This window comes from Catharus ustulatus, chromosome 34 (assembly GCF_009819885.2).
Source record: "Catharus ustulatus isolate bCatUst1 chromosome 34, bCatUst1.pri.v2, whole genome shotgun sequence".
Lineage (NCBI taxonomy): Eukaryota > Metazoa > Chordata > Aves > Passeriformes > Turdidae > Catharus > Catharus ustulatus.
This window is the reverse complement of record NC_046254.1, coordinates 24,886-40,443: the sequence shown is the minus strand read 5'-3', so window position 1 is coordinate 40,443 and position 15,558 is coordinate 24,886. Positions and strand designations below refer to the sequence as shown.

The window sequence follows — 15,558 nt, the reverse complement described above, 5'->3', positions numbered from 1 at the left end:
GATCACCTGGGGAGGGTCCTCATCTCACCTGGGGGGGATTGGGCTGTGAGACCCCAGGGTGGGCTGGGAACCCCAAAATCCCGGGGGGGATCACCTGGGGAGGCTCAAACCTCACCTAGGGGGGCTCAAACCTCACCTGGGGGGAAATTCTGCTGTGAGACCCCAGGGTGGGCTGGGGACCCCAAAATTCCAGGTGGGCTCACCTGGGGAGGGTCCTCACCTCACCTGGGGGCTCCCACCTCACCTGGGGGGGTTTAAACCTCACCTGGGGGGAAATTCTGCTGTGAGACCCCCAGGGTGGGCTGGGGACCCCAAAATTCCAGGTGGGCTCACCTGGGGGGGGAATTCACCTCACCTGGGGGCTCCCACCTCACCTGGGGGGGTTTAAACCTCACCTGGGGGGTCACACCTCACCTGGGGGGGATTGTGCTGTGAGACCCCAGGGTGGGCTGGGGACCCCAAAGATCCCGGGGAGGAGGGGTCACACCTCACCTGGGGGGCTCAAACCTCACCTGAGGGGTCACACCTCACCTGGGGAGATTGTGCTGTGAGACCCCAGGGTGGGCTGGGAACCCCCAAAATCCTGGGGGGGATCACCTGGGGGGGGGTCACACCTCACCTGGGGGGTCACACCTCACCTGGGGGGGATTGTGCTGTGAGACCCCAGGGTGGGCTGGGGACCCCAAAATCCTGGGGGGGATCACCTGGGGGGGGCTCAAACCTCACCTGGGGGGGCTCAAACCTCACCTGGGGGGAAATTCTGCTGTGAGACCCCAGGGTGGGCTGGGGATCCCCAAAATCCCAGGTGGGTTCACCTGGGGGGGGTTGTCACCCCTCACCTGGGGGGGCTCAAACCTCACCTGGGGGAAGTCCCTGCTCACCTGGGGGCCCCCACCTCACCTGTATCCCCCACCTCACTTGTAGCCCCCACCTCACCTGTAGCCCACCCCTCACCTGTAGCCCCCCCTCACCTGTAGCCCCCACCTCACCTGGGGGGGTCTCACCTCACCTGCAGCCCCCCCTCACCTGGAAGAAGGTGTTGATCTCCTTGCCGTTGGCGGTGAAGGTCATCAGCCCCGTGGCCAGGTCCACCAGGCAGCCGATGACCAGGTCGGTGTGGGACACGCGCGCCTGCTGGGCGGGGGCCGCAAACTCCCCGCCCCACACCATGTAACAATTGCTGCGCTTGATGCTGGGGGGGAAAACGGGGTGAGAACCCTCCCCAAAAATCACCAGACCCCCATGGACCCCCCCCAAAAAATCCCCAGAGCTGGGACCCCCCCAAAAAAATCCCCACCCCATGTAGCAGTTACTGCGTTTGATGCTGGGGGGGAAACGGGGTGAGACCCCCCAAAAAAATCCCCACAAAATCCCATTTCAGATCCCATTGGGATCCCATTTTGGGGTCCCATTTTCAGATCCCATTTCAGATCCCATTTAGGATCCCATTCAGGGCCCCATTCAGGGCCCCATTCCAGACCCATTCCAGCTCCCATTTAGGGTCCCATTTCAGATCCCATTTAGGATCCCATTCCAGATCCCATTCAGGGTCCCATTTAGGATGTTCCCATTTAGGATCCCATTCCAGATCCCATTTAGGGCCCCATTTCAGATCCCATTCCAGACCCCATTCCAGATCCCATTTAGGATGATCCCATTCCAGATCCCATTCCAGAGCCCATGTAGGATGATCCCATTCCAGACCCCGTTCCGGGCACCTGTCGTGCACGTTGCCGCGGTCGTCGCCCATGGTGACGGTGACGCTGCGCACGCGGCTCAGCTCGAACTCGGGGTCGTGCTGGTGGAAATGGGGGGTGACCCAACCCACCCAGGCACTGCCCGGCTCCTGGCCCGCAAACAGGCGCACCGAGAAATAGTACTGGGGAGAGAAACGGGATTTGGGGTTGGGATTGGGATTGGGATTTTGGATTTGGGATACGGGACAGGCACTGCCCGGCTCCTGGCCCGCGAACAGGCGCACCGAGAAGTAGTACTGGGGAGAGAAACGGGATTTGGGATTGGGATTGGGATTTGGGATTTGAGATTTGGGATTTGGGATATGGGACAGGGACTGCCCGGCTCCTGGCCTGCGAACAGGCGCACCGAGAAATAGTACTGGGGACAGAAATGGGGACAGAAATGGGGATTTGGGATTGGGATTTGGGATTTGGGATTGGGATTGGGATTGGGATTTGGGATTTGGGGTATGGGATATGGGACAGGCACTGCCCGGCTCCTGGCCCGTGAACAGGCACACCGAGAAATAGTACTGGGGACAGAAATGGGGACAGAAATGAGAATTTGGGATTGGGGTTGGGATTGGGATTTGGGATTTGGGATATGGGACAGGCACTGCCCGGCTCCTGGCCCGCGAACAGGCGCACCGAGAAATAGTACTGGGGACAGAAATGGGGACAGAAACGGGATTTGGGATTGGGATATGGGGTATGGGGTACGGGTGTTTTTTGGGGTGTTCTTCGGGGTATTTTTTGGTGTTTTTGGAGTCCATACCGTGGTGGGGCTCATGCTGCTCTCGGGGTTTGGGGGATTTTGGATTTTTGGGGTTTTTTGAGGTTTTTGTGTGTTTTTTGGGGTCCATACCGTGGTGGTGTTCATGATGCCCTCGGGGTTCGGGAGATTTTGGATTTTTGGGGTTTTTTGAGTTTTTTGGGGTGGTTTTTGGGGTCCATACCATGGTGGTATTCATAATGACCTCAGGGTTTGGGGGATTTGGGATTTTTGAGGTTTTTTGAGGTTTTTGGGGTGGTTTTGGGGTGTTGTTTGGGGTCCATATCGTGGTGGTGTTCATGATGCTCTAAGGGTTTGGGGGATTTGGGATTTTTGAGGTTTTTGGGTTTATTTTTTGGTGTTTTGGGGGTCCATACCATGGTGGTATTCATGATGCCCTCAGGGTTCGGAAGATTTTGGATTTTTGAGGTTTTGGGGTGGGTTTTGGGGTGTTTTTGGGGTCCGTACCGTGGTGGTGTTCATGATGCTCTAGGGGTTTGGGGGATTTTGGATTTTTGGGGTTTTTTGAGGTTTTTGTGTGTTTTTGGGGTCCATACCGTGGTGGTGCTCATGATGACCTCAGGGATTGGGGGATTTTGGATTTTTGAGGTTTTGGGGTGGTTTCTGGGTTTATTTTTTGGGGTTTTTGGGGTCCATACCATGGTGGTGTTCATGATGACCTCGGGGTTTGGGGGATTTTGGATTTTTGAGGTTTTGGGGTGGTTTCTGGGTTTATTTTTTGGGGTTTTTGGGGTCCATACCGTAGTGGTGTTCATGATGCCCTCGGGGTTTGGGGTATTTAGGATTTTTGAGGTTTTTGGGGTGTTTTGTGGGGTTTTTTGGGGTCTATACTGTGGTGGTGTTCATGATGACCTCGGGGTTTGGGATTTTTTAGGTTTTTGGGTGTTTTTGGGGTCCATATCGTGGTGGTGCTCATGATGACCTCAGGGTTTGGGGGATATGGGATTTTTGAGGTTTTGGGGTGGTTTCTGGGTTTATTTTTTGGGGGTTTTTGGGGTCCATACCGTGGTGGTGTTCATGATGACCTCGGGATCGTCCCTCTCGTCGGGCACCACGTCCTCCTCCAGCCTGGGCACGGGGGGGGGCGCGGGGGGCGGCGCAAACGGGGCCTTCCTGCCCTTGAACAGGAACCTGGGGGGGCACCAGGGGGGTCACCCCCATTTGGGGACACTCAGGGACCCCCAGGGTGGGTGTCACCCCCTTTCAGGGACCGCCAGGGTGGGTGTCACCCCCGTTTGGGGACACTCAGGGATTGGGGACCCCCTTTAGGTGCCCCCCCAGAAATCAGGGACCCCCCAGTGATGCCCCTCACCCCCTCTGGGCGTCCCCCAGTGTTTGGGGACCCCCTTTTTGGGGACCCTCAGGGATTGGGGACCCCCTTTTGGTGCCCCTCAGAAATTGGGGACCCCCTCCAATGATTGGGGACCCTCTTTTGGTGCCCCCCAGGAATTGGGGACCCCCTTTTGATACCCCCCAGGAATTGGGGACCCCCTTTTTGGAGACCCTCAGGGATTGGGGACCCCCTTTTGGTGCCCCCCAGAGATCAGGGACCCCCTTTTTGGGGACCCTCAGAGATCGAGGACCCCCTTTTGGCACCCCCCAGCCATCAAGGACCCCTCCCCACCCCAATCCCCCCCCACCCACCCCCTCCTGGTCTTGCTCTTCTCGGTGGTCGCGTCCTTCTCGTTCTCCCCCCGGGGCTGCTCCCGAGCGGGACCCCCACCCTGGGGTGCCCCCCCCGCCCCCTTCTCGGGGGTCCCCTCGTCCCCCTCGGCGCTGCGGGGTCCGGCCGAGCGCCGCAGCCGCTCGAACTCCGACAGGGGCTCGGGGGGCTCCTCGGGGGGCTCGGGGGGAGGCGCCTGCGGCAGGGGGGTGGCGCCGGGGGTGCAGCGGAAGGTGGGGTGGAATTGCACCGGGAGGCTCAGGCGCAGGAACTGCAGCTCGGGGGGCGCTGCAGGGGTGCCCGAGCTGCGGTGGGACAGGCGGAGACACGGGGGGGCGTCCACGGTGCCGTCCAGGCGGGTCACCTAAGGAACAAAGGGACATCTGAGAGGAGGGACATGTAGGGACACGGGGGAAAGTCCACGGTGCCGTCCAGGCGGGTCACCTGGGGGGACAAAGGGACAATTGGGGTGACACATGTGGGGTGTCCACGGTGCCGTCCAGGCGGGTCACCTGGGGGACAAAGGGACATTTAGGGTGACACATGTGGGGTGTCCACGGTGCCGTCCAGGCGGGTCACCTGAGGGGACAAAGGGACATCTGAGAGGGGGGGACAAGGCGGGACAGGCGGAGACACGGGGGGAAGTCCACGGTGCCGTCCAGGCGGGTCACCTGGGGGGATAAAGGGACATCTGAGAGGGGACAAATGACATCTGAAAAGGAGGGACATGTAGGGACAGGTGGGGACATGTGGGGCATCCACGGTGCCATCCAGGCGAGTGACCTGTGGGGACAAATGACATCAGAGAGGGGGGGACACGTAGGGACATGTGGGGCGTCCACGGTGCCGTCCAGGCGGGTGACCTGAGGGGACAAAGGGACATATGAGAGGGGACAACAGGGGTGGGACAGGCGGAGACACGGGGGGGCGTCCACGGTGCCGTCCAGGTGGGTGACCTGGGGACAAAGGGACATCTGAGAGGGGACAGAGTGACATCTGAGAGGAGGGGACACTTAGGGACATGTGGGGTGTCCACGGTGCCATCCAGGTGGGTGACCCGGGGGGACAAATGACATCTGAGAGGGGACACTTAGGGACATGGGGGATGACACGTATGGGGCATCCACGGTGCTGTCCAGGCGGGTCACCTGGGGGGACAAAGGGACAATTGGGGTCACACATGTGGGATGTCCACGGTGCCGTCCAGGCGGGTCACCTGAGGGACAAAGGGACATCTGAGAGGGGGGGACACTTAGGGACATGTGGGGCGTTCACAGTGCTGTCCAGGCGGGTCACCTGGGGGGACAGAGTGACATTGGGGGTGACAATTGGGGTGACATTTGGGGTGACACATGTAGGGCATCCACGGTGCCATCCAGGCGGGTGACCTGGGGGACAAATGACATCTGAGAGGGGACAGCGGGGTGACACATGGGGGGTGGTACATGGGGAGGTGACATGGGGACCTCAAATCTGCCCCAGTCCCACCCTCCCAGACTCCTCACCTCGAGCTGGGGGTGCTCAGGGACCCCTGGGGACCCCAAATCCCCCTGGGGACCCCTGGGGACCCCTCCCCAGTGCTCACCTCGAGCTGGGGGTGCTCAGGGGGCACTGGGGACCCTAAATCCCCCCCAATTCCCCCCCCAAGGACCCCTGGGGACCCCAAATTCCCCCCAGTCCCATCCCCCAGACCCCTCACCTCGAACTGGGGGTGCTCAGGGACCCCAAACCCCCCCAAATCCCCCCCAGTCCCACCCCCCAGACCCCTCACCTCGAGCTGGGGGTGGTCAGGGGGCACTGGGAGCCCCAAATCCCCCCCAAGGACCCCTCCCCAGCGCTCACCTCGAGCTGGGGGTGGTCGGGGGGCACTGGCACGAACTGGGGCAGGCTGTGGCTGAACCACAGGGCGATGGGGGACCCCAAACCCCCCAAATCCCCTCCAAGGACCCCTCCCCAGCGCTCACCTCCAGCTGGGGGTGCTCAGGGGGCACTGGGACAAACTGGGGCAGGCTGTGGCTGAACCAGAGGGCGATGGGGGACCCCAAAACCCCCCCAAATACCCCCCAAATCGCCCCCAGTCCCATCCCCCAGACCCCTCACCTCGAACTGGGGGTGCTCAGGGACCCCTGGGGACCCCAAATTCCCTTCAAAGTCCCCCCAAGGACCCCTGGGGACCCCTCCCCAGCGCTCACCTCGAGCTGGGGGTGGTCAGGGGGCGCTGGGGACCCCAAATCCCCCCCAGTCCCAACCCCCCAGACCCCTCACCTCGAGCTGGGGGTGGTCAGGGGGCACTGGCACGAACTGGGGCAGGCTGTGGCTGAACCACAGAGTGATGGGGGACCCCAAATCCCCCCCAAATCCCCCCCAAGGACCCCTGGGGACCCCTCCCCAGCCCTCACCTCGAGCTGGGGGTGGTCAGGGGGCACTGGCACGAACTGGGGCAGGCTGTGGCTGAACCAGAGGGCGATTGGCCGTTTCATGTTGATGGCGAAGGGCTCGTAGCCCTCCTGGAGGCCGCAGATGCCGAAGTAGCGCAGGGTGCCCACGTCCTGGCCCAGGTTCAGGTGGCCCTCCTGGCCCAGACCCAGGCTGCACACGGGGACAAAGCCTGGGAGGGGACGGGGGGGGTCAGGGTCAGCCGGCCCTGAGCCCCCAGACCCATTTCTGAGCCCCCAGACCCATCCCAGAGCCCCCAGCCCCACGTCCTGGCCCAGGTTCAGGTGGCCCTCCTGGCCCAGACCCAGGCTGCACACGGGGACAAAGCCTGGGGGGGGACACGGGGGGGTCAGGAGTAGCCAGCCCTGAGCCCCCAGACCCACCCCAGAGCCCCCAGACCCATTTCAGAGCCCCCAGACCCATTTCTGAGCCCCCAGCCCCACGTCCTGGCCCAGGTTCAGGTGGCCCTCCTGGCCCAGACCCAGGCTGCACACGGGGACAAAGCCTGGGGGGGACAGGAGGGGTCAGGATCAGCCAGCCCTGAGCCCCCAGACCCATTTCAGAGCCCCCAGACCCATCCCAGACCCATCCCAGAGCCCCCAGCCCCACGTCCTGGCCCAGGTTCAGGTGGCCCTCCTGGCCCAGACCCAGGCTGCACACGGGGACAAAGCCTGGGGGGGGGTCAGGATCAGCCAGCTCAGAGCCCCCAGACCCATTTCTGAGCCCCCAGACCCACTTCAGAGCCCCCAGACCCACGTCCTGGCCCAGGTTCAGGTGACCCTCCTGGCCCAGACCCAGGCTGCACACGGGGACAAAGCCTGGGGGGGGACAGGAGGGGTCAGGATCAGCCAGCCCTGAGCCCCCAGACCCATTTCAGAGCCCCCAGACCCACCCCAGAGCCCCCAGACCCATTTCTGAGCCCATCAGTCCCTCTAGACCCACCCTGAGACCCCCCAGACTCATCCCAGAGCCCCCAGACCCCTCCAGACCCACCCCTGGTGCCCCCAGAGCCACCTCAGAACACCCAACCCCACCCCAGACACCCCCTGGACCCCCCCAGACCCACCCCAGAGCCCCCAGACCCACTCCTGGTGCCCCCAGACCCCTCCTGGACCCCCCAGGGCCACCCCAGACCCCTCCAAATTCCCCCAACCCCACCCCTGGTGCCCCCAGACCCACCCCAGAGCCCCCAGACCCACCCCAGACCCCTCCAAATTCCCCCAACCCCACCCCTGGTGCCCCCAGACCCACCCTGGTGTCCCTAGACCCACTCCAGAGCCCCCCAGGCCCATCCCAGAGCCCCCAGACCCACCCCTGGTGCCCCCAGACACCCCCCCCAGACCCACCCCAGACACCCCTGGTGCCCCCAGACCCACTCCAGGATCCTCCAAATTACCCCAACTCCACCCCAGACCCTGCCTGGAACCCCCAGGCCCCCTCCAGACCCCCCCAGAGCCACCCCAGAGCCCCCAGACCCACCCCTGGTGTCCCCTCCTGTCCCCTCACCTTCCCCCACGTCGAAGTCCCTGAAGGCCACCTCGGAGCCCCGTCCCTTTTGTGTCCCCAAATGTCCCCTCCTGTCCCCTCACCTTCCCCCACATCGAAGTCCCTGAAGGCCACCTCGGAGCCGCCGTCCCCGATCAGCACCTCCCCGTTCAGGGTGAAGCTCATGTGGCACTCGCCCAGGTCGATGAGGCAGCCAACGACGTCCCCAGCCTGCCACGAGCGGCCGAAGGACTCGCCCCCGACGTGCCAGCGCTGGGCCTGGGGACATTGGGGACATTGGGGACATTGGGGACATTGGGGACATTGGGGACACTGGGGACACTGGGGACATCAGGGGACATTGGGGACATTGGGGACATTGGGGACACCAGGGGTCACAGGGACCAACGATGTCCCCAGCCTGCCACGAGCGGCCGAAGGACTCGCCCCCGACGTACCAGCGCTGGGCCTGGGGACACCAGGGGGTCACAGGGGTCACAGGGACACCAGGGTGACACAGGGTCATCAGGGGGTCACAGGGGACATTGGGGACATTGGGGACATTGGAGACATTGGGGACATTGGGGACACCAGGGGTCACAGGGACCAACGACGTCCCCAGTCTGCCAGGAGCGGCCAAAGGACTCGCCCTCGACGTGCCAGCGCTGGGCCTGGGGACACCAGAGTGACACAGGGGACATTGGGGACATCGGGGACATCGGGGACATTGGGGACATTGGGGACATTGGGGACACCAGGGAGTCACAGGGACCAACGACGTCCCCAGCCTGCCAGGAACGGCCGAAGGACTCGCCCCCGACGTGCCAGCGCTGGGCCTGGGGACATTGGGGACATCAGGGGACATTGGGGACATCAGGGGACATTGGGGACACCAGGAGGTCACAGGGACCAACGACGTCCCCAGCCTGCCAGGAGCGGCCGAAGGACTCGCCCCCAACGTGCCAGCGCTGGGCCTGGGGACATTGGGGACATCAGGGGGATGGGAGGGGGTCACACATGTCCCCAAATGTCCCTTTTGTGTCACCAAATGTCCCTTTTGTGTCCCCAGATGTCCCTTTTGTGTCCCCAAATGTCCTCTCCCTGTCCACAGATGTCCCATCCCTGTCCCCAAATGTCCACAAATGTCCCTTTAGTGTCCCCAGATGTCCCTTCAGTGTTCTCAAATGTCCCCTCTGGGTCCCTGTGTGGCCCTGAATGTTCCCAAATATCCCCTCCTTGTCCCCAAATGTCGCTTTTGTGTCCCCCATGTCCCCTTTGTGTCCCCAAATGTCCCCAGATGTGCCCTTTGTGTCCCCAATTGTCTCCTCCCTGTCCCTCCCTGTACCCAAATGTCCCTTTTTCGTCACCAAATGTCCCTTTTATGTCCCCAAATGTCTCCTCCCTGTCCCCAAATGTCCCTTTTGTGTCCCCAGATGTCCCCTTCGTGTCTCCAAATGTCCCCTCCCCATCCCTCCCTGTACCCAGATGTCCCCTCCCCGTCCCCTTTGTGTCCCCAAATGTCCTCTCCCTGTCAGCAGATGTCCCATCCCTGTCCCCAAATGTCCCTTTAGTGTCCCCAGAAGTCCCTTTTGTGTCACCAAATGTCCCCAAAAGTCCCCTTTAGTGTCCCCAATGTCCCCAAATGTCCCCAAATGTCCCTTTTACGCCCCCAAATGTCCCTTTAGTGTCCCCAAATGTCCCTTTAGTATCCCCAAATGTCCCCAGATGTCCCCAATGTCCCCACTCACCCTGTGGCCGTTGAAGACGAAGGCCAGCTCGTCGGCTCCGAGCTCCACGTGCGGCCGCAGCCCCGGGCGAGCCCAGCCCACCCTCATCTCCCCCGGGGTCACGGCCGTGAACTCGAAATACCAACGGCCCGAGCGCACGGCAGAGCCGCGATCAGCACGGAACAACCGGGGCCGGGGGGCGCGGGGACCCCCGGGAGGGGCTCCTTGGGAGGCTGGGGGAGAGACAGGGGGGTCAGCACCCCAAAATGGGACATGGAACCCCAAAATCAGCACCCTGAGAGCCCCAAAATCAGGATATCGAACTCAAAGCACCAACGGCCCGAGCGCACCGCGGAGCCGCGATCGGCGCGGAACAACCGGGGCCGGGGGGCGCGGGGACCCCCGGGAGGGGCTCCCTGGGAGGCTACGGGAGAGACAGGGGGGTCAGCACCCCAAAAACAGCACCCTGAGACCCCCAAAACTGCACCCAGAGAGACCCAGAGAGCCCCAAAATCAGGATATTGAACTCAAAGCACCAACGGCCCGAGCGCACGGCAGAACCGCGATCGGCGCGGAACAACCGGGGCCGGGGGGCGCGGGGACCCCCTGACACTGCACCCTGTGAGGCTGGGGGAGAGACAGGGGGGTCAGCACCCCAAAAACAGCACCCTGAGACCCCCAAAACTGCACCCAGAGAAACCCAGAGAGCCCCAAAATCAGGATGTTGAACTCAAAGCACCAACGGCCCGAGCGCACCGCGGAGCCGCGATCGGCGCGGAACAACCGGGGCCGGGGGGCGCGGGGACCCCCGGGAGGGGCTCCCTGGGAGGCTGGGGAGAGACAGGGGGGTGAGAACCCCAAAAACAGACACAGCACCCCAAAAACAGACACAACAGCCCAAAAACGGCACCCTGAGAGCCCCAAAAATGGGACACTGAGAGCACCAGAGAGCCCCAAAATCAGCGCGGTACAGGCGGGGCCGGGGGGCGCGGGGACCCCCGGGAGGGGCTCCCTGGGAGGCTGGGGGAGAGACAGAGGGGTGAGAACCCCAAAAACAGACACAGCACCCCAAAAACAGAGACAGCATCCCCGAAATGGCACCCGGAGACCTCCAGAACCGCACCCAGAGTGCCCCAAAAATGAGACAGAGACCCCCAAAAATGGGACACAGAGAGAACCAAAAACGGCACCCAGAGACCCCCAACAGCCCCTCCAAACCCTTCCAGGATGTCCCCAGAGTGTCTCAGGATGTCCCCAAATGTCCCCAGATGTCCCCAGACCCTCCCAGGATGTCCCCAGATGTCCCCAGGTGTCACTCACGCGTGTCCTGGTCCGGGGGCTCGATGTTGTAGCCGTAGCCCAGCAGGGTCTGCACCCCCTGGACCTTCCCAGGATGTCCCCAGATGTCCCCAGACCCTCCCAGGATGTCCCCAGAGTGTCCCCAAGGTATCCCTGTCCCCACTCACGCGTGTCCTGGTCCCGGGGTTCGATGTTGTAGCCGCAGCTCAGCAGGATCTGCATCCCCCAGACCCTCCCAGGATGTCCCCAGATGTCCCCAGGTGCCACTCACGCGTGTCCTGGTCCGGGGGCTCGATGTTGTAGCCGTAGCCCAGCAGGGTCCTCACGGCCTGGCACAAACTCTCGCGGTTCGTGGCCTTGGTCCCCTCGTCCAGGAGGTTGTAGGGGACGAGCCGGGGGTTGCGCTTGTTCTTGATGTCCTGGGGACACCCCGAGGGGACGTGTGGACATGGGGACATCCCAAAAGGGACACAGGGAACGTGGGGACACCCCAAAGGGGACGTGGGGACACCTCAAAGGGACGTGGGGACACAGGGACATCCCAAAAGGGGACGTGGGGACACCTGAAAGGGGATGTGGGGACATGGGGACACGCCAAAAGGGACACAGGGATATGTGGGGACACCCCAAGGGGATGTGGGGACACGGGGACATCCCAAAAGGGGACATGGGGACACCCCAAAAGGATGTGGGGACACCTCAAAGGACATGTGGGCACATGGGGACACCCCAAAGGGACGTGGGGACATCCCAAAGGGGTGTGGGGACACAGGGACATCCCAAAAGGGACATGGGGACACCCCAAAGGGACACAGGGACACCCCCACAGACATGGGGACATCCCCAAAAGACCTTGTGGCCATTTTTGGGGTGTCCATGGCAGGGTTTGGGGGATTTAGGGTGGGTGAGGTTTGGGGGTCCCCTGTTGGATTTTGGGGTCCCTTGGTGGATTTTAGGGTCCCTTGTAGGGTCCTGGGGGTCCCCTGGTGGATTTTGGGGTCCCTCAGGGGGTCCCCACCTGGGTGGTGCTGTAGGTCCAGACCTTGTGGCCGTTTTTGGGGAGTCCATGGCAGGGTTTGGGGGATTTAGGGATGAGTGGGGGTCCCGTGCTGGGTCTGGGGGTTTTGGGGGTCTCCTGTTGGATTTTGGGGTCCCTTGGTGGGTCCTGGGGGTCCCCTATTGGATTTTGGGATCCCTCAGTGGATTTTGGGGTCCCCACCTGGGTGGTGCTGTAGGTCCAAATGTTGAGGTTGTTTTTGGGGTGTCCATGGCAGGGTTTGGGGGATTTAGGGATGAGTGGGGGTCCCATGCTGGGTCTGGGGGTTCTGGGGATCCCCTGTTGGATTTTGGGGTCCCCACCTGTGTGGTGCTGTAGGTCCAGCCCTGCTGGACCCTGTCCCTGGCCCAGACGTTGTGGCCGTTCTCGGCCAGGCGATCGACCAGGGTCAGCTGGGCCGGCGTGAGCCGCACGTGGGACAGGTCCAGGGGCGCCGGCTTGTACCCGTTGGACATGGTGTACCTGGGGTGGGGAGGGGGACACAGCTGGGACACAGCTGGGACACACCTGGGACACACCTGGGACACAGCTGGGACACAGCTGGGACACAGTTGGGACACAGCTGGGACACAGTTGGGACACACCTGGGCACCCCAAAACTGGGACATTCCAAACTGGGACATCCCAACCCAAACTGGGACATCCCAACCCTCACCCGTTGGACATGGTGTACCTGGGGAGGGGGGACACACCAGTGGGACACAGCTGGGACACACCTGGGCACCCCTGGGACACACCTGGCCACGCCAAAACTGGGACATCCCAAACTGGGATATCCCAAACTGGGACATCCCAACTCAAACTGGGACATCCCAACCCAAACTGGGACATCCCAACCCAACCCTCACCTGTTGGACATGGTGTACCTGGGGTGGGGAGGGGACACACCTGGGACACAACTGGGACACACCTGGGACACACCTGAGACCCTCCTGAGCACCCCAAAACTGCCCAACCACAGGGACCCCCATGATCCCAAAACTGGGACATCCCAACCCAAACTGGGACATCCCAAACTGGGACATCCCAACCCAACCCTCACCCGTTGGACATGGTGTACCTGGGGTGGGGAGGGGGACACAGCTGGGACACAGCTGGGACACACCTGGGACACACCTGGGCACCCCAAAACTGCCCAGACATGGGGACCCCAAAAAGGATCCCCAGAACCTCCTCAAGCGTCTCCAAACTGGGACATCCCATCCCAAACTGGGACATCCCGACCCAAACTGGGACAACCCAAACTGGGACATCCTGACCTAAACTGGGACATCCCAAACTGGGACATCCTGACCCAAACTGGGACATCCTGACCCAAACTGGGACATCCCATCCCAAACTGGGACATCCCGACCCAAACTGGGACATCCCATCCCAAACTGGGACATCCCGACCCAAACTGGGACATCCCAAACTGGGACATCCCATCCCAAACTGGGACCCCAAACTGGGACATCCCAACCCAAACTGGGACATCCCAAACTGGGACATCCTGACCTAAACTGGGATTTTCCCAAACTGGGACACCCCAAACTGGGATCCTCCCAAACTGGGATCCCCTACAGACACCTCCCCCCCAAACTGGGACATCCCAACCCAAACTGGGACATCCCAAACTGGGACCCCAAACTGGGATTGGGTCCCCCCACACTCACGTTTTGGGCAGTTTGATTTTCTTCAGGTTCTCCTCGGCCTTTTCGTCAGCCATGCCCACGTGGCAGCCCAGGGCCAGCAGGGTCCTGGGGGCACCCCAAAAATCAGCACCCCAAAAAATCAGTACCCCAAAATCCCCAAAAATCAACAGCCCAAAAATCAGCACCCCAAAATTCTGACACCCCAAAATCCCCCAAAAATCAACAGCCCAAAAATCAGCACCCCAAAAATCGGCACCCCAAAATTCTGACACCCACAAAACCCCAAAAATCAGCACCCCAAAAATCAGCACCTCAAAATCCCCCAAAATCAGCACCCCCAAAAATCGGCACACCAAAATTTCTGACACCCCAAAAATCAGCACCCCAAAATTCTGACACCCCAAAATCCCAAAAATCAACAACCCAAAATTTCTGACACCCCAAAATCCCCCAAAAATCAACAGCCCAAAAATCAGCACCCCAAAAATCAGCACCCCAAAATTTCTGACACCCTAAAATTCTGACACCCCAAAACTCCCCAAAAATCGGCACCCCAAAATTCTGACACTCCAAAATCCCAAAAATCAGCACCTCAAAATTTCTAACACCCAAAAATCAGCATCTCAAAATTCTGACACCCCAAACCCCCAAAAATCATCACCCCAAAATTCTGACACCCCAAAATCCCCCAAAAACCAACAGTCCAAAAATCGACACCCCAAAATTTCTGACACCCCAAAAATCAGCACCCCAAAATTCTGACACCCCAAACCCCCAAAAATCGACACCCCAAAATTCTGACACTCCAAAATCCCAAAAATCAGCACCCCAAAATTTCTAACACCCAAAAATCAGCACCCCAAAATTCTGACACCCCAACAATCAGCACCCCAAAATTTCAGCCACCCCAAAACCCCCAAAAATCAGTATCTCAAAATTTCTGACACCCCAACAATCATCACCTCAAAACTTCTGACAACCCAAAACCCCCCAAAAATCATCACCCCAAAATCATGACACCCCCAAACCCCCAAAAATCAGCACCCCAAAATTCTGACACCCCAAAATCCCAAAAATCAACAACCCAAAATTTCTGACACCCCAAAAATCAGCAACCCAAAATTCTGACACCCCAAAACCCCAAAAATCAGCACCCCAAAATTTCAGCCACCCCAAAATTCAACACCCCAAAATTCTGCCCCCCCCCAAAACCCCAAAAAATCAACAGCCCAAAAATCAGCAACCCAAAAATCGGCACCCCAAAATTTCAGCCATCCCAAAACCCCCAAAAATCAGGACCCCAAAATTTCTGACACCCCAAAATTCAAAAAAATCAGCACCCCAAAATTTCTGACACCCTCAAAACCCCAAAAATCAGCACCCCAAAATTCTGAAACCCCAACAATCAGCACCCCAAAATTCTGACACCCCAAAACCTCCAAAAATCAGCACCCCAAAATTTCTGACACCCACAAAACCCCAAAAATCAGCACCCCCAAATTTCAGACCCTTCAACTCCACCCCAATTTGGGCTGAGACCCCAAAATTTCCCATTGCCCCCATCCCAGGGGATTTTGGGGTCACCCCAAAAAGGGAACCCCCAAATTCCCCCAAAATTTGAGGTTGAGGGATCCCAAAACCACCCCCAGGCTCAGAGGGGACCCCAAACCCACCCCAATTTCGGGCTGAGACCCCAAAATTTCCCACCCCAAACCCACTGCCCCCATC

The 15,558-nt window shown here is 60.6% G+C and overlaps 1 protein-coding gene across 1 annotated transcript in view; it reads right to left on the bottom strand.

Moving 5' to 3' along the window:
* RYR1 (ryanodine receptor 1) overlaps nucleotides 1–15,558 on the bottom strand; it is a gene marked incomplete at its 5' end in the record, with an annotated part of 115,149 nt that overhangs the window by 74,790 nt on the left and 24,801 nt on the right. The window contains 10 exon segments of the mRNA XM_033083988.1: nucleotides 1,027–1,192; nucleotides 1,719–1,879; nucleotides 3,534–3,660; nucleotides 4,174–4,556; nucleotides 6,592–6,800; nucleotides 8,218–8,392; nucleotides 9,862–10,064; nucleotides 11,411–11,558; nucleotides 12,499–12,658; nucleotides 13,852–13,935. Of these exon segments, the coding sequence (XP_032939879.1) occupies nucleotides 1,027–1,192; nucleotides 1,719–1,879; nucleotides 3,534–3,660; nucleotides 4,174–4,556; nucleotides 6,592–6,800; nucleotides 8,218–8,392; nucleotides 9,862–10,064; nucleotides 11,411–11,558; nucleotides 12,499–12,658; nucleotides 13,852–13,935 (1,816 nt within the window).